The sequence below is a fragment of the Leptomonas pyrrhocoris genome (genome assembly GCF_001293395.1).
Source record: "Leptomonas pyrrhocoris isolate H10 chromosome Unknown, whole genome shotgun sequence".
Taxonomy (NCBI): domain Eukaryota; phylum Euglenozoa; class Kinetoplastea; order Trypanosomatida; family Trypanosomatidae; genus Leptomonas; species Leptomonas pyrrhocoris.
The window spans coordinates 500415-518537 of record NW_015438360.1 but is presented as its reverse complement, the minus strand read 5'-3'; the positions used below and the strand labels follow the sequence as shown (position 1 = coordinate 518537).

At 60.1% G+C, this 18123-nt stretch overlaps 4 protein-coding genes across 4 annotated transcripts; all 4 read right to left on the bottom strand.

Annotated features, from left to right (window-relative positions):
* Window positions 1–136: 136 nt before the first annotated feature.
* ABB37_02644 (hypothetical protein) lies at window positions 137–2854 on the bottom strand (the record flags this gene model as incomplete). Its single annotated transcript, XM_015799722.1, has 1 exon — window positions 137–2854. One exon carries the CDS (start codon window positions 2852–2854, stop codon window positions 137–139), a length of 2718 nt encoding a protein of 905 aa, XP_015661324.1.
* A 1846-nt stretch (window positions 2855–4700) lies between these two features.
* Window positions 4701–6049, bottom strand: ABB37_02643 (putative mitochondrial hypothetical protein; the record flags this gene model as incomplete). Its single annotated transcript, XM_015799721.1, has 1 exon — window positions 4701–6049. Exon 1 carries the CDS (start codon window positions 5919–5921, stop codon window positions 4701–4703), a length of 1221 nt encoding a protein of 406 aa, XP_015661323.1. The 5' UTR covers window positions 5922–6049.
* A 982-nt stretch (window positions 6050–7031) lies between these two features.
* ABB37_02642 (hypothetical protein) lies at window positions 7032–14431 on the bottom strand (the record flags this gene model as incomplete). Its single annotated transcript, XM_015799720.1, has 1 exon — window positions 7032–14431. Exon 1 carries the CDS (start codon window positions 14094–14096, stop codon window positions 7032–7034), a length of 7065 nt encoding a protein of 2354 aa, XP_015661322.1. The 5' UTR covers window positions 14097–14431.
* Window positions 14432–15261: 830 nt separating this feature from the next.
* Window positions 15262–17859, bottom strand: ABB37_02641 (hypothetical protein; the record flags this gene model as incomplete). The annotated part of the gene is made up of 1 exon (XM_015799719.1): window positions 15262–17859. The coding sequence occupies exon 1, from the start codon at window positions 17371–17373 to the stop codon at window positions 15262–15264; it is 2112 nt and encodes a 703-aa protein (XP_015661321.1). The 5' UTR covers window positions 17374–17859.
* Between the last annotated feature and the right edge of the window lie 264 nt (window positions 17860–18123).

Sequence of the window (18123 nt, the reverse complement as noted above, 5' to 3'; positions counted from 1 at the left end):
CACGCGGCATCGCATCAAACGAAAGAAATCCCGCGTCGTCTGTCCGCTCCTTTTTTTTTTATTAGTGGCAATAAAAACCTCTAACACAGCGACAGTAGCAGAGGGAGGGAGAAGAGAAATGCCCTCATTTTGCGCGTTAGCCCTCCTGCCGTGTTCTATCTGTCATCCACGGTTTCTCTCGTGGTGGTGCCGCCCGTTGTTGTTGCTCCTCCAACAGCTGGTGCCCTTGGGCCGCCTGCTTTCGGAGTAGAGGAAGAAGGGGAGGGGAAGGTGGAGTGCAACTCAACCGTTGTCGCTGCCGCACGGCAAGACGCTCCTCCGCCACCTGCCGCTCCGCCTCCGCCAGCTCACGCACGGCCGCCTCACGTGCCATTTGTGTAACGTACTGCTGCTTGCAGTAGGCCTGCATCTTAGCGTGTTCCAGGTCATCGCAGTAATAGGAAGAAGTGGAAGGCGGAGCGAGGACACCATGAAGTCCTCGTCTACGGTCGCAACCCACTTCACCCTCCCACGTCCCATAGTGTGCCGGGGCGGCACCGCGACTGCTCTGCATTGCGTTTCGCGACGCACCGGGAGAAGCTGCCGGGACTGCTCTCGATGCTCTTGTTGGTTCGCGTGGAGGGGTGGAAGCGTGGGCCTGAAGTTGCGGTGGAGGAGTGTCAGCCGCGACCGCACTCGATGACGGCGCCTTTGTGAATGGCTCCAGGAACGACTCCGGATACCCGTGCGAGGCGTACCTGCTGTAAAGCGCATCATCGAGGGCGTAGGCGGACGTTAACGCTGGCGTCGCCGCAGCAGGCGCACGAGATGTATCGAAGGAAGGGAAATAACCGGCAAAGGACGGTGCCGCAGAGGGGAAGGCACATGGAGAAGCGCCCGTCAACGCCTCGCCGCAGTGCGGGCAGCAGCAAGAGCGGGAGCTGTCTTGCCCACCGCGGCGACGGTGTCCGTGCGATGCGTTCTTCTCCTCGTCCTCGGCTGAGTGGCGCTTCTTCTTTCTCCGTTTCTCTGCATTGGCGCTGCTGTCGTTGTTATTTTTGTCTGCAGACTTCGAAGGCGCAGACGTTGCTGATGCCACTGCCTCACCAGATGTGCTGCCGGCCTCAGCGGGTGTGGTGCTCGCGTACCAGTCCTCCCACGCCTTCACTTTTCGTAATGCGGCATCTAACTGCGTTTGCAGTTCGGATGTTGCCGGCGGCGGCGGTGGTGGTGGTGGTGGTGGTGGTAGAGGTAAAGAAGGTGCAGCGTCACACACTGCAGGTGCCGTAGCGAGAGGAATCTGTTGCTGCCGTTGCAGCTCCTCCTGCACAAGTCGATAGGACACTTTCGCGTGACTCAACTGCGTCTGTGCGGCGAGAAGCTCCTGCGTGAGAAGCCGCAGGGTGCGCCTTCTTTGCTCTTCTTTGTCGTCCGGAGCGCCATGGCGTGCCGGTGATAGCGTGGTGGATGTCCTTCCTGCAGTGCTGCCGCAGTCGTGCAATTCCAGGAGCACTCGATGGAGCAACGCCTCTCGCTGGTCTAAGGTGTCGCGCAGCTCCACGATTTGACGCGTCATTTCCTCGACCGACGCATCCACGCGTGTGCTTGGAGAGCTGCTGAGGTTTGCTATAGAGGGAGACGCGCGTGTCTGCGGTTCGCTTGTGTGTTGCGTGGATGCTACAGCAGCAGGCACCGTGGTTGACGTTTCTGATGTTGTTGCGACAGAAGACGCGGCAACTGCGGAAATGCTGTTCGGTTGTGTGATGCCCTCCGTCGTGTTCTTCACCCCTTCAAGCGGTCGCGTGTTACCCTCTGCCGCCGCGGCTGCGGAAGCGGGAACGGAAGAAGTCGCACTTGTCGATGCATTCGGCTGAAGGGCGTTCGACGGCAACCGGTCGCTGCTCATGGTGACCAGAATGGGGGCGGGCGCGACAGACGCCGCGTTGGCCGGCGTCAGAGGAGGTGCAGAGGAGGTGCGGAATGGGTAGCTAGAAATAATGTCGACGTGACTGTGAGCGCTATTCGCGCTATTAGCAACAGCAGCAGCAGCGCGCCTCCTTAATAGCGAAGGGTCAGCGGAGGCCCAGACCGTTGCACCCGGTGAGGACGAAGGAAGGGGAGAGACTCCCTCAACCGCGGACACAACGGTGGCGCCGGCGGCCGCTCCTTGAAGAGGGATGCCTGCTGTGTTGCTTCCACGCAGAGATGCCGGTGCGGGGGAGAGAGGGACGTACGTTGTGTTCGCTGCAGTGGGCAATGCTTGGGCTGTAGCTGCTGCTGCCGAAGAAGACAGATACTCTACCTCCGCATTCTGCGCCTTTTCCTGGCTGCTGTCCTCGCTCCACGTCGCGCGAGTCACAGGTTGCCGGTTGCTTGTGTGCGTCGAACCAGCGGCTGCAGTGTGCGCCGTGCGGGACATGGACGGGTCGACGCGCTGCCCAAACGCTAAACTGGGTCGGCCGCCGTTTGACCTTACCGCGGTAGAGGGCGAAGACTGTCGCCGTGGCTGCTTGGAGGACGTCATCGACGGTCTACGTGTTGAACCGAGGTCGGCGGGCGATGCAGCAGATGAGGGGGTGACGCGTGGGATCGGTACAACGGAGGAAGGCCCAAAGTGAACGCGTCGCGGCGGGGAGCCGGGGGTCGACGCCTGCCGCAGTCTTTCGTTCTGCGCCAGACCGGTGCGGAGGAGATGCACCTCCTGCTCTAACACCCGGACCTGGGCTTCGAGGTTAGCCGCGTGGACCTGCTTGCTGGAGGCCGCGCTGCCGTCATCCCCAAGCGGACGTACCGCCCGTCGATCGTCTTGATTCATTGGTATCGCAGCGGTGGACGAAGGTATGAAGTTGTGTGGGTGGGACCCGGTGTAGCTCATGGGCTGCGCTCTCTGCGATTGGTTTTGGTCTTATCTGCGTTGGTGCTTTGAGGGTCAGAAGCAAGGACTGCAGTCCGTCGTGGAGGAGAGGTGATAGGACGTGCCTCTATGAATGGTAGTTGTACAAACACAGCTGTATGGTGGGAGGGATGTAGAGCAGGAAGCGAGCCAAATGGTGCGGCAAAAGGTCCAGAGGTGCGCAGGCGCTCTTCACAACGCGACAAAAACAAATCTATCTACCTGTTGTTTGTTTTTCTTCACTATTGCCGCTGCTCCTTTTCGTGACCGGCAGGGTTGCGCAAGAGAACGGTGTGCAAAGAGGAAGAAGAAACATATATCTATGAAGCTGTTGTGTTCTATAATCGCTATATATATGAAGTGGCGTGAGAGTCGTGCTATTCCTATTTGATTTGACCTAAAAACAAGGAAAAACAACAACAGCAACAGAAAGAAGAGGTCTTGTCTCAAGTGAAGCTCGCAACGCTGTGCTGGTCGTACTTCACGGCGAAACGCGAAGGGAGATTTTACTTTATTCAAAGAAAAAATGCGCCGATTCGGCGAGACTCCATGGCGATAGACCACGCGAGAAGGTGTGGTGGGGGGGAGGCGTGAAAGAGAGAGACAGAGAACAGGAGCTTGCACAACCTTGAGAGCTGGAAAAGAAATAAGACACGTTCAACCTTGTCCATACATTTTTTAGTTCACAAAGAAACAACAGCAGTACCCCGAACGTACGTGGCGTACGTTAGGTTGCTTATCTTGTTCCTTGCCTCTTTGAACACCAAGCTCGAATACACAATACATTTGGTGGAAGCAAGCGCTGTGCCAAAGCCAAGTGCGACGGTACTCGATGAACGACAACATTTCAAGCCGAAAGCGGCTTCACGAACCGCAAAGGATAAAAAATATATACGTTTTCAAGTTTTTCTTTCTTTTTCGAGACAACGTTCCGAGTCCTATTTGAGAACGACAAACACAAAAAGCCCACAACACATTTTTACTCTTGAGACCGTGACCTCAGACCTCTCTGCGACTCACCATGTAAAGAGAAGGAGAAAGCGACAGAGAGGTAAGGACGGGGGGAGGGTATAAGAAAGTAAAGATATATGTAAAACAGAAGCTAAAGCGAGTAGAGGAAGAGATAGTAAAATGGGAAAAAGAAAAGAAGAGAAAAGCTTGTCCTCTCTTTCTTTGGCTTTACCATTTTGCTGCCCCTTCCTCGCTCACCAACAGTACAGCGATTTTGGCGTGGAAAAAACAACAGCGAAGAAGGACGAAACTCGGGCTAGGGGTGAAGTATGCGTTATCTGTCTTTCTAAAAACTTCGTCTCCCAGCTAGTGTGTCAACGTGAGAGCCGCTATTTCGTGTATTCACGCAGATTAAAACAAACAAACAGGGAAAAAAAAACCGTACACACGCCACAATTCATAAGAGAAGTGCGATGTATAGAAGTCTTTTGCTGCCCCCACACGCGTGTGTGTGTGTGTGTGTGTGGAAGAGTCCGTCATCAAATCAAAGGCTGATGTGCACGCACTCCTTCATCAAGAAGGAAGTTACAAGACGAACTAGAGAAAGGAGAAAGGAAAAAAAAAACGGTACAGAAATGCAAATACTCAAAAGCGACGAAGAGGTACACGAACAACAACAATTAAAAAAACCCTTTTGCGCGCACCTACCACAGCATGGCAGACAGACCAGGCAGGTGAAGAAAGAAACAATGTGGACTCTCTCGGATAGCTGAGTTCGTGTTCCACGCTCCTCCCTTTCCCACACCGTTCGAGGAAGCAAGTCAATGACCGTGTATGTGAGGGCGCCGTATACGTTCTCGCACCTTCAGCGACCAGCTTACAACTCATCACCCTCGTCCTTGGGTGTCGCCTTCTTGGAGCTGTGCCGCGACGCTGCCGCCGCAGGAGTGGACAGCTCCTCGGCCTTCATCAGGTCTTCCGCGGCCGCAGGTGGAGCTGCAGCTTTATCCTCTGCCTGCTGCTCAGCCTCTGCAGCCGGTGCGGTCTCCTCCGCCTTCGGGGCCTCAGGAGCCGCCGCCGCCGCACCACCGGCGCGCGGGCACGTGGCGGTCGCAATCGCGTTTGCGCTCGCAGTAGCCCTGTCGTTGTAGGCCTTGCGCACCTCCTCCGAGTGTTGCTTCGCCTCCTGCAGCTTCGCCGCAATGGTCGCCTCGTCACCGTCCTCGGGCGTGATGGCGGTGGTGGGATGTCCCCTCGCGTCCTTCTCGCTCGAGCGGATGCGGGCGGCGTAGGTCGGGTCCTGCAGCACGCGATAAGCGTCCAGTTTCTTGCGCAGCAGTTGGCGGTGCGCGGCGGCGGCACGCACGTCGTCCAGCGAGTACTCCGCCGCCGGCGGGATGCTGACACTGCTGCCGGCCGTGGCCGTCTCCGCCGGTCCGCGGGCCTTCTCGTTGTGCGCCTCCAGCTTCTCGATGGAGGAGTGCACGCTGCCGTCGATATAGCTCACGTAGCCCTGTCCGTTAGCGGCGAGCAGCATGCGGGTGCCCTTCGAGAAGCCCGCCACAGCGCTGTTGATTTCCTCCTGTGTCCGCGGCATCGCCGAGAGGGCCTCGTTTTGCTCCTCTTCGACGTCGCTGTCGGCATCGCTGTCGCCGTGCAGTTGGCGCCAGCGGTCGGCGTTGCGCTGCGCCTCGGCCTCCTGCTCGCGGCGGCGCACCTCGTCCGCCTCCTGCTGCCGGCGCTGCTCCTCGGCGCGCTCCTCCTGCTCGATGCGCTGCCGCTCCTCTTCCTCCGCGCGGGTCGCCTCCTCTTCGGCGCGCTGGCGACGGCCCTCCTCCTCGCGGCGCTTCCGCTCATCCCGGCGGCGCTGGCGGGCCTCTTCCTCGGCGCGCAGCTCCTCCTCCGGCAGGAGGTCCAAGTCCCGCTTGATCTGGTACAGGCGCTCCTTCAGCTCGGCGATCACCTGCTGGCGGTGGTCGTAGTTGTAGTTGTCCACCGTGGATTTGTCGCCGCGCAGCAAGGCGGTGTCGACCTCCTCCGTCTCGGTGCCGTTGTACCCCATCCAGTTGTACCGCTGCTTCGTGATGATGACGCTCATGGTTGGAGGGTGAGGGAGTTGGGTGGGGATGAAAGAAAGAATGATAATGTGGCGGTGCTGCGGCTTAGAAAAAGTGTCGATGTTAGAAGGAAATAAAAAAAAAAACAAATGAAAGACGATGTGAAACTGAGCGGTATTCCAAGTTTTTTTTTTTTGGGGAGGGGGGCGGATATTGTGCTCAAAACAAGGAGAGATCAGTGAACAACATAAAGAGGAAATTGAAAGATAGCAGGGAGTGTTGTGAATGACGCGACCGTTGGCAGCAGCTTGGGGCAACACGCGTGCCGGCAAAATGCAGAAAAAAAAAGCGATTACACAGGAGTGCCGTACAGGCAAACATCGTTTGACTTTCCTCGCTTGCGGTTCTTGCACAAGACAAATACTGTAAGACACACCGTACTTTGGTGCTGGCCGGTCGTCCACCGCTAGTGTTCTGCTCGCTTCACATCGGATAGACATGGGAAATATATATACGCCCCTAACCAGCGCTTCTCAGCTGTTGTTGTGTTTTGGGGATTTCAAGAAGCTGCAAGACAAAAAAATTTCTAACGAGGCTTTCATGCGTAGACACCGAGAAGAGAGAAAGAGCGAAGCAGGCTATGTGCTCGTTAAGCCGCCCCCGCTTTCGCAAACCGGAGGGGTAAAAACACACACACACGCCGCCTGAACAACAACAATATTAATGAGGCATCCAACAAGCCAGAAAAAAAGGGTGTTACAAAGTCTATCCGAACGAACCCACAAAACACATAATACGAAAAGGTCCGATAAGAAAACAAAAGAGAAGGTAGAAAAATCGCTCTCCCGACGGAGAAGGATACCAGGCAGAAACAAGAAACATGTATTCTAAGAAAAAAAAAACAAGAAGTGCTCGGTTCTCTCTCAACGCAGTCAACACAAACTCGATGCGCAAAAGACATCGCGCTGGCAGACGACGCACCTTTGGCGCGAACAATTGCGCTGCCCACCCAACTCTTCTCTACGCAGGCAGCAGACAGTTGGACAGCCACTTTATGACGAAGGAAATCACCACCGCCACAACAAAAAAACGTCGCCAAAGAACAAAACAGAAGACAGGAGGAAAGCCCGGGTCCTACGGTGAAAAGCGATCTAGTGCTCCACTGTGGTGACGGGGGGATGGTACACTGGGGAATGAGGCCGACTAATATCCCAGCGAGGACGCAACGGGCTGGAATTCAGGTCTGTCCGCCACGGCGGAGAAGCGGTGCGCTGTTGTGGACTGCGCGGGCGGTGAAGTGGAGGGGGCGCACCTCCAGGCGTCTCTAGCAGTACGTGAACCTGCGGCTGCACCGATGGGTAGCTGGGCCGCCGCTGCTGAGGAGAGGTGTTTCTCCCCAGGCGGGACTGCCGCTGTTGGTACTGCGCAGCTTCGTACTCGTCCTGCGCACGCAGCTTCTGCAGCCGGCTGTCCAACTCCGCTAAGGTCGGCACACGACGCTCTGGCGCGTTAAACGAAACCGTCGACGGGTCTGACCAGCGTGGGGCGTAGCGGTGCTGCAGCGGACGTTGTGGCAGGGAGCCCGCTGCGTCTGCTCTTGCCTGTCTGTTTGGATCGCCGTGCTCACGGTGCGGATGCGGCTGTGAGGTCGGTTGGAAGCGATGCCCGCGGCTCGCCTCGTCCTCGCGCCGCTGCTGAGAAACAAGCGGCTCATTTCGCGCCCGCTTGTCCACTTGCGGCTGCGAGGTGGACGAGGTCGAGGTCGTGTACGGAGAATATGAGTCCGACGACGCGGACGGGGGCTGTGGCTGCGTGCTCCTCGAGGCCGCCGCCGGGCGGTCCTTGCGCACCTCCGCAAAGCGTGGGTGCATCGGCGCAACTGCCTTCATGTAGGACACGAGCACCGGCTGCGGCTCTGGGGCATCTGCGCGGACGGTGGGCCGCGGCTGCGTGCGTGGGGAGGCCGTCGGCTGCCGTCGCGTGGGTTGCCAGTCAGCGCTCGTACGACGCGGGTGGCCGTAGGGGCCTGGCGACGCACGGCGCTGCGGGGCCGCCGCAGGGCTGCTCGCACGCGGTGGGCGAGCGTTGTGCACCCGCGCGGCGTACGGGTCGTGCAGCGCTGCGCGGACACCTGGGGTGCGCAGGGGAGGAGAGGCGCGCCGACCAACACCGCTCTGCATCCGTGAGTTTGCTGCCGGTGGGGACGGCGATGGCCGCTTGACCTTCTTTGGGTTTGCCTTCGCAAAGGTCGCCGCGGCAGCACGCACCGCGTCCGGCGGGAACAACTTGCTGGGAACGTAGTTGCACGGCGTTGGCGGCTTCGGTCGACGCGGTTCCTCGGCACCGCCGCCGCCCAGGGGCACGAAGAAGGCAGCTGCCGTCCTCTTGCGCTCCGTCTTCGGGTCCTGCAGGGGCGGCTGCGATTCGTCGGGCGTGGACGACAGCGGCACCGCTTGCGCCTTCTGCTGTTCTGCTCCTTCGCTTCTCACCGGTGTCGTGGGTCCCGGTGCTGGCCTGGCGGACGCGCTTCCGGCCGCTTCCGGATTGCTTTCAGGGCGAGGAGTAATACGAACCGCCGCGGAAGGTGCCGAGGCCGCCGCACTGCTCCTGCTCGATGCGCTGCCGGTCCGTCTGCAGCCGTCTTGCGAGGACGCCGGGACCCGATGGGCGGCGGAGTCAGCACGGGGAGGCTGCGACCCACGAGAGCTTTTGTCTTCCTCCACGGCGACATCAGCGACGCGTTGCGGCGCCGGCTGCGACGGGGCGGCCGGTAGAGGGACCTGCGGAGGGGGTGTCTGCGTCAGGCCCGCCGGCTGCTGCTGTTGCTGTTGCTGCTGCTGCTGCAATGGCTGAGGTTGTGATTGTATGTACATCGGCTGCCACGACCACTGGGGCTGCATCGCCGGAGTCGGGTAAGGACATGGGTACGCGTGCGGCATGCGTGGGTTGCCGGACGGATAGGCGATGGGCTCCCCTGCCGTCATGGCCGCCACTGAGACCGGGTTGGCGTACAAGCCGGGGTGATCGAAGTAGTATTGTTGAGGGTTTTCTTGGTGCTGCGGCTGCGGAGGCTGCGGAGGGAACGGAGGAGCAGGACGGTAGTAGGCGGCGGGTGGAATCATTGACGGCGGCTCCTGCGGCCGCCACGTCGAGGTTCCCGCGTCGTACCGATCCGGTGCGTCTAGTGACAACGCACCAGGACTGTTGTTGACGCTGTCGCTGGCATCCGTCGAGGTTCGGAAAGAAGTCTGCACCTGCTGATTTCCTCGCAGAGACTGCGACACCTTCGGATACTGCTGTTGTCGTGCGTAGTCGCGTAGCTGCGCGCGAAGGTGTGCGCTGCAGCACAGCTTGCGTGCCGAGTTCTGTCGCAGCCCGCAGTGGCGGCAGATCATCTCCCCACAACGCCAGCACGGCGAGGTCGCGTCGGCGCGGTAGCAGCGCGGACACACCTGGCTCGCCTGCGGGAGAGCACCGGTGGAGGTGACTGCGGTGTTGGTTGTCGCTGCCGGTGCGCCAGCAGCAGCGTACGGCCGCTCGCCTTCGGCGGCTGCGCGTGTGGTGCTGCGGCGCGGCGGTGGAGGGGAGTACTCGATGATGACGGAGGCGGGCTTCGACGGCTCCGGTTCGTTGTATGCGTGGCCACCGCCTCCTCCTCCTGCGTGCGATGACGGAAGTGGATAGCCGCCATCTCCACGGCGGAGGTCTTGTCCTGCGTGTGCACCCACCGCGGCGCCTTGCGAATGGGCACGGTGGGTTGGGAAGAGCACGCGCGACGCGGCTTGGCGGGGCTGAGCAGCAGGGGCAGCCGTCTGTGACTGCGGATGCGGCTTCCATGGTACAAAGGGTTCATATCGGTACTGGTTTGGTGGAGGCGGACCACGCGTGAATGGCGCCGCTGCTGACGCTGTGCTGCCGCGACCGTCACCAGCCGTCCAGTACGGCTGATCGTCGAAGTAGACGGAGGAGGTGCTCGACATGGCGTTGCCGATGACAAAGCCCGGCGCGGCAGCAGTGGCGGAGGGCACCGGGACTGCAGCACCAGCAGGACTGGACACCGAGGAGTACGCCAGCGGAGTCTCCTCGTTGCGACCGCCGTGCACCCGTTCGGAGCCCAACGAAGGCGTGCGGTCCGACGTGCGCTGCCGCGACGGTGGATAATGCGGACTCACACTCATCTCGCTCCGCACGTGGGAGGACTCCAGCTCGGCCACCTCGTGTGCCGCCCGCATTCGGTCACTCTCCCGCCGCTGGAAACGGCGCTCGCTGAGCTCCGCGTGCTGCTCCGCTTGATCGTGCAGCAGCTGCGCCTGCTGTTGCGCAGCCACAATTTCCATTACGGCTTCGCGAATCGCCGCCCGCACCACATCCGCCGGGTCGAAGTTGTAGAGACCAGCGCCGCTCGCAGACGCAGCTGCGGCGGGGGAAGAAGAGGCGGGCAGCGGGATTCGCTGATGCGACAGTGAGGTGGGCTGTGCGGAGTGAGCGGAGAGGGGGGTGCTGGCACCCGCTCCAAGCATCACACGCGGCGGCGTCGAGGCGTTCTCGGCCTGTGGCTCTGCAGCAGAGGAAGCCGAAGCCTGCTGCTGCTGGTGCTGCTGCACAGACGTAACACGTGGCACGAGCGACGAGGTCTGCGTTGGCGAAGGGGCCAGCGGCGGTGTCTGGATGGAGTGCCGAGACCCAGGAGACACCACCGATGCTGGGACCACGGCGGACGCCGACGCCGAGGCGGCCAAAAGACGATCAGAGCGTGACGGCGTGGTGGCAATGGATACGCTGGCGTGCCGACTGGGTCGCAGGCTACTCGTCTGCGGGAGGATGGCCACGCGCCCCTCCGCCCGCAACGGAGTCGTATGCAGCGAGGATTGGCTGCGCGAGTCGAAGTCCCGCATGCTATCCTGTGCGCTCCGCACCCGCTGCGACGCCTGCTGCACCTCGACCTCTCGTGCTTGCTGCCGTCGCTCCATCTCCGCAATGCGCTCCTCCATCGCGGCGGCGCTGCGGGCGGCCTCCTCGCGTGCCAGCCGCACCGCCTCCGCTGCCCGCGCCTCGAGCTCGCCGAGACGACGGATGGCGTCTGCCTTCTCGTTTTCTTGCTCCGACAGTCGCAGTAACTTTTCGGCGCGTGCGCGTTCCTGCCATTCCGCCTCACGGCGCTGCGCCTCATGGGCGGTCCGTGCGGCCTCCGCTGCCGCCATCGCAGCTGCCTCGTCGCGCTCGCGCTGAAGCTCTTCGGCGGCTCGCTGCTGCGCCAACTCCAGCTGTCGCTCCGCGGCCTGCAGTTTGGCCTCCAACACGGCTCGCTGCTCTTCCTCGGCGAGGCTCTGCATCACGGCGGCGTGCTCGGCACGGCGGGCGGCCTCGTCCCGCACGTCGGACAGCTGGGCCTGCATCAGCCGCTCTGCCGCGTCACGGGCATCGCGGATGCGCTGCTCAGCCCGCTGCTCCGCTTCTCGTACGAGGCGCTCCGATTCGGCCTGCGAGGCACGGCGCTCCTCTTCGGCGCGGGCGCGTATGGCAGCCTCCTCGGCGACGCGGCGCTCCGCCTCGCGCAGTCGCTGCATGGCTGCGCGCATTTCTTCCTCGTGCTGTGCCTGACGAAGGTGCAATTCCTCCAGCTGCTCTGCGGAGATACGCGGGCTGTCCGCCTGCTGCGATGGGCGATCAGCAACGGTGGCGGTGGCAGTCGGGGCTTCCGCATTTACCGACCATTCACCAGGGGCCGTCTGGCGTGCGAGGGCGACGGAAGGCACACGTCCCGTCTTTTCGGTGGTTGGTGCCTCTTCCTCCTTTTCCCCCGTTTCTTCATACGGTGTGTTGTTTGTTAAGCCGGCGATAAGCTCCCGCCGACGCACCGCCGCCACGCCCTGCACAAACACCATGTTTGCCGTGCGCCGCTCCTCTCGCTCCTCTTCGCGCACGATGGCACGTCCCTCTACCTCGTCCGCGGCCAAGTCTTCTCTCTCGCGCTGACAGCGCTGCTGAGCGGCGGCCTCACGGCGCGCGGCAGACTTATGCGCGGCCTCTCTACGCAGTCGCTCCTCTTCCGCCACGGCGACGTCGCGTTGCATGTGGCAGCTGCTCTGCAGCAAATCGCGCGAGGTTGCTTCAAACTCTTCAAGTGCACGACGACCCAACTGCTCTTCCTCCACAAGTTGTGCGGCATCGTGCTGAAATTGTCGTTGCAGGCGCTCGTAGCGCAGTTCCTTGTACTCACGTTGCACGCGCTCGCTCTCTTCCGTGGCCGCCACCACGCGGTCGACGCACGCACCTGATACGATCCACGCCCACTCGTCCGCCTCTTCGTTTGCCACGTTGGCGCGATCTGCGTTCTCGTCTGCTTGTAGTTGTGCGAGCTGTTGCTGTTGCTGACGTGCGGCATCTGCTGCATCGCGGGCACGACGTTGGGCCTCTAGCGCGTGCGGAATCAACGCGGTGCGCCACTCCTCTGCGTTCCGCACGTAATGCGCACGCACCGCGGCCTCCGTCTTGCACTGCGCGTCTCGCTCGAGGGTCTCGCGTTCTTCCAAGGAGTGGCGGGCAAAAGCGTAGCGCTCCTCTTGCTGCTGCTGCATCTCGCGCTTCTGCGCCTCCGCAGCATCCAGTTTGGCCTTCGCCTGCGCCTCTTCTTCGGCTTCCGTTGGACGTGCGGCACGCGCAGCGGTCATAGGCGACGGCGTGCCCACCGAAGACGCCGTGCCGGCCACGGGTCTGGTGGCACTAGGCGCGTTCGCCGGGGTGTCCGCTTTCGGCTGCGGCTCGCCCGGTCCTTTTTGTGCTTCGTTGCCTGTTGCTGCTGTTGTTGGTGCCGCTGCACCGCCCGCCACTTCACCGTCCGCAACGCTGCTGCGAGGGGTGCGGTGCTTGCGACGGCTGAGACTGCCGCCACCAGACTTGTGAGCCGACGAGCGCTGCGAGAGCTCGTCGTCTGAGGTGGCGCTCACTTGGTCGGACAGGTCCGTCAGCGGCTGCTCCGGCTGGGAGGGCAGCGGCGTTGACGCGAACTCCACCTCCAAGCCGCGCCTGGCGTGTATAGCGGTCTCGGCCTCCTCCATCGACTGTCGCAGCTTCCTGCGTTCATGTTCTTCAACCGCGTCCAGCACACCGCGCGCCTCACTCTCAGCCGCTTCGCAGTCCTCCAGCTGCGCGCGGTCAAGCGGCGAGGACGCCACTGGCGCCGCCTCACTCGTCTGCGCAGCAGGCTCCGTCTCGTGGTCGTTGTCGCGCGGCGACACGGAGGGCTTTGAGACGGAGACGCTCGTGGAGGAGTTGTCCTCTGGCGCATCCTTGGCGGCCTCATTCGTCGCCGCGTCGCCGCCCGCCGTCACAGTTGCGGCAGGTTCGTCTTCATCGATGGTGTGCAGCACCAAGGGCGGTGGAACCGGGAATACCTGCTTGGGCTCCAGAATCGTGTTTGGCAGCTTCGGGGTTGGTTGCGAGCGCGAGCGGTCCTTTGACCGCCGTGACGGCGCCACCTGGGCTGCATCGCCCGACAAGGTCGTCGACAACGGCTTGGGTGGTTCTGCTGTAATCGCGTACAAACTCACGGACTTCTCGGCCTGCGCGGCGGCTGCTGCGGCGCGTCGTTGCTGCTGCTCGCGTACCCGCTTACGGCGGGCCTCGGAGGGGTCGATGGGAAGGGCATCTACGGCGTCCTGCGTCAAAGGAGAGGTGGCGCGTTGACCCTCGCCTTCTTCAGCAGCAGCAGCATTTTCGTGGGCGTTGCTCGTCGTGCTCGCCTTGTCCGCGGCGACGATGGAGGTGGTGGGGTTGGCGGGGAACTGCACGGAGCTGGCTCGCTTCTTCGACGACCCACTCTGGCCTTTGAGGGCGCTGCGGTGCGGCGAGGGTCGCACAGTGGCGGAGCGGTGAGAGCGGACAGACGAGACGCCGTCGTCGATGAACACGCGATCGGCTTCGGGGGCGCTGCCGTAATCGCGGCGACGACCAGACTGAGCCAGCCGCGAGACGCAGTTGCACTGCGGGCAGGAGATGCAGCGACCCGCGTTGTCGCAGTGCACCAGGGCGCAGGGTTGACAGGCGTAGTGGCGGCAGTCCACGAGGGAGAAGAAGGGGAAGAGGGGGGCGTGCGGGTCAGAGGCGACGGGTGTGGCACGGCGGTGACAGAAGACGCACACGTCGCGGTCCGACGTGCTCGGACCAGGAAGTTTGGTCGAGGCCACGGAGATGTTTTGAGACTGTAAGCCCGCCATTTTGATTTCTCTTCGTAATAGTAGGAAGGGGAAAAAAGAACTAATTCAAAAGGAAAATAAACAAACGAATTCTAACGGTACTGCAGCGGAAATCAAGAAAAAATGAAGATCAACAACACATACAAAAGGTGAAAGGGTCTCTATGAGGATGGCTGAGGGGCGGTGCGTCAATTACGACACGTATGCGGTGCGCACTGTTCTTGATGTGCGCTTGTATTCTTTCGGGATGGTGGTGCGTGCAGTGTGATTCGACACGCAACCAACGCAGTGGTAACTCACCTGCACCTTCTGTATATTGATAGTAACAGTAATGATACTAGAAGTGCGGTGTAGCTTCAGTGTACAGGACACAGAATCGGAAGGGGTAAGAAAGGCAAAGGCGAGGTGCGAAGGGAAGAGAAAGTCGAAGAATCAGTTTTTCAACGACTTTGGTAATGTGCCTGCATTGAAAAAAAGCCAAAGCGAACACCACGTTGAAGAACATATGTGGTCGAGAGCGTTGGAAAAAAGCGTCCCTTCAATAACAACAACATTAGGGCGTTGCTGCTACCGCCTGCAGCGTGTGTGTACACAACTTAGACTCTTACGAGAGCATTAGAAAGAAGAAAACAGAACAAAACTCGGTGGAAATAAATTTCAGGAATCTTTTCTTTTGTTTTGTTTCCCCGCCGCTCCACATAAGTCAGCATTCCGTCAGTTTAGGTCGCATTCGCTGCCACAGAGTCGGGGTGTCAAAAGAATACATGAATAACTGAAAAGAAAGAAGCGATACTCGCTGAGAAACAACGGCCGTTGCTTTTCGGGGCCACGAGCGTTGTTTTCCGCTTGGGGAATAATTTATCTGAAGTGCAATTGAGACTTGAGTGGCACGCGCGAGTAACGGATGCGCGACAACCCTCAAGTCAGCTGTTTGAAGAGGAAAAAAGAGAAAAACAAAAGGAATCGATTAGCTTTAGAATTAGACTTAAGCAGAAGAGAGGGGGGGGGACGCGGAAAACGCGAAGGAAGTTGAACAAAATACAGAGGAGAAAACAAGCAAACAACTATAACAAAACAACGCGAAATGCTGCACTACAGAATGTAAGCTGAGAGTAAGTTAAATATAGAAATAATAATAACCTAACGACACAACGCGTTGACGGCGAGAGGTCTCCCTCCTTCCCGCTCACATCTTTCTGTCCTCCCTCTCTCGGCGCGCCTGTTCCGCCGCCACCTCCGACAGTATTTGTTCCAGACGCAACTTCGCCACCTCCAACTGCATCGAGTCCAACCGCCACACCGCCTCCTCCACTTCCCCGCGAAAGCCTCGATATGGCCTGCACAGCCCGTCTGCGCCACCTCCGCTGCTCCCCCCGCGTTGCGGCGTGGAGTGGCATGACCCGCCTCGCGAAGAGCGGAGGTTGACTTCCTCGTTACTTCCCAAGAAGGGAGAACTAAAGGACGGCAGCACAAGTCTCCACAAGGCTTCCGGCACGCTCATCGAATTCCACTTTTCTTTGCGAAGTCGCAGAACGGCGCCGCTAGGCGTCATCGTAGTCGTGTGTGGCGCGCTGGAGAGCGCTGCAGCGTTGTCCACGCCGTTCGCTTCAGCAGCAACGGACTTCAGGAACAGCGGATGTGTGTCTGGGGAAGCACCCTCCGTAGACACAATAGAAGACAAGTCCCGGTCACCGGGCGCGTACTCTTCAGCCGGTGGATTCGAATTCCGACTTGAACAGCTGGAGTGTTGCTTCTGCTGCTGTTGCGGCTTTCGAGACGGTTGGGAAAGGGTGGTGGTGCTGAACGAGTTGCCCGAAAGCCCGTTGGAATCGACGCCGCCCACTAAACCCGCTTCATCAAGCGAGCTACTCAGAAAAGGGAAGAGTCGCGGTTGGTACGACGTCGCTGGAGAGCCGCAAGAGGGAAATGCGGTGATGCCGGCGGCGGTGGAGGCTGGGGCACGTGGATGCCGTTGCGGCGGTGGGGAGGCGGATTTGTTGCTGTGAGCCCATCGATGCCCATTGACGTAGCGACAAGGTCGGTCCGCCGCATCACCGTTGACGCCATCGGACTCCTCCTCCTCTTCGGCCGATGTGTCACACCGTCGGGCGCGGGGAGCTGGCAGCGACGGGGAGAGGGGGTGAAAGTTACGTATGATCGTCACCGCTGCGTTCTTGAGCTTCAACATCAAGCGGGCGACGGAGAGGGCGACGACGAGGTGAACAGAGGGAATTTCTCGCTTGCTCTGGAACTCACCGCCGGTGGCGGAGACAAACGAAGACGGTGACGGAGAGGTGGCGTACTGCGGAACACTTTGCTGCGACGTGCACGGCGAAGGTGATCTCTCTTCCACTGCACCGTCAGCGTCGTTGATCACGTGGCTGGGCCTGTGGCTCAAGTACAAGAAAGCAGAGGTTGCTGGGCTGTTGCCCACGACTCTGCGAGTGTCACCGGCGTGCGAAAAGCCGGAGGAAGGAACGTTACTGTCGTACGTGTTGTCGCTGCTGGGGAAGGGGGAATGGGAGTGCCGCGTAACCGCTTCGGCGCCGTGACGCACCGGTCCGACGTTCCCAAGCGCGTCCGCCACCTCCGTCCTGCCTGTCACCACCACAGCAACCCCGTCTGCCCCAACGTCGTTGTGCGACATCATGTCGGAGGCTTTGCGGAGTTCGGTGCAGCGGACCTCGCGGCAGTTTTCACAGAAGCGCATCTCGCGCGAGCCGACAAGGTGCCCCTCCACGAGCAGAGCTGCCAACGATTGGACCGCTGGGCAGGCGTACTGGGTCCTTGGCGCAGCCCCCCGCACGCCGGCAACTCCTTCCGTGTGGTTGAATCCATTGTTTTCAAAGCTGCGTTGCGGCTGCCGCTGCCCTGGCTGCCTGCGTTGATGATGGGACACGGCAGGCGCGGAACGCCGCGCACCCAACTCGGCGCTACCGCACAACTGTTCGCGTTCTCGCGAAAGCCCGCACCGGCGTCGTGATTGGTGACGTGAGGAGCGTCGCCGCGCCGCATCTGTGCAAGAGTCACTCTCGCCGCTAATGGTCGCACCGCTGCTGTTGCTGCTATCCAGGCTACCGTGCTGCTCAACATCTGGGTCACGTGCCATTCCACCTACGCGATGCGGCAGCGACGGCGACGGCAAGTGAGACGTAGGAGGCGAGGCTAAGACTGGGGTGAGGGGGAGGTCCATTGCATTCGCGCTGTCCATCAAGTCATTTGGGCTTGCGTGGTACGGGGCCAGCTGACCACACGCGAGGCACACCCAAACGAGCGGTGTTGCGTACGGTACGTCCATGAGAGCGTGACTAATGAAGGCGCACGAAGGAAAAAAAAAGGAAGAATCAACAAACAAGCACACGTGTATATGTGCGGATCGGAGGGATGTCAGCCGTACAGCTGCTGCTGCTGGTGGGTGCAACAGCCAGGTGCAACAGCCAGGAAGGGAAAGCGAATGTAGAGTTGTATATATATATATGGTGGTGGCAGCGCAGTGGCCGTACTTTTCTAACGTACAAAGTATTTACTCGTAGAAACAGTCAGCAACGGAAAAGGCCGCAGGTTGACGGAAGACCTTCTGAGGAAGAAATTTGTGGCAGTTTCCGATTCCCACACGTAATCCAAACAACAACAAAAACAGAAAGGAGTATAGGAACTACAACACAAGTCAAGTTTTCAAAGAAATTAGCAGTAGCAACGAAACAAACAAAAATGATTAGAACACCGCCAGTTAGATGCAACGGCTGCTTGCCGTTTTAAAGGAGGAGAGAGAAAAAAAAAAACTGAACAGGCGCAATTCAATTCGACCAGAAATGCCGTGAAGAAACGGGTAGGAGATAAGAACAGGATTCACGACGCGTACTTCTCACTCCTAGACAGAATAACGACACATAAGACGCTGGTCTTTGGGATATGGGAGGAGCTGCATCACAACACAGTTTGAGAAGGACAGATAGGTATCTTTCGAAGGCATTGAGAATCGCTTTTCATCGTCTTGGAGGCGTTCGCCATAGTTTCAAACTCGCACCTCCGTCAAGGCTTTCATCGG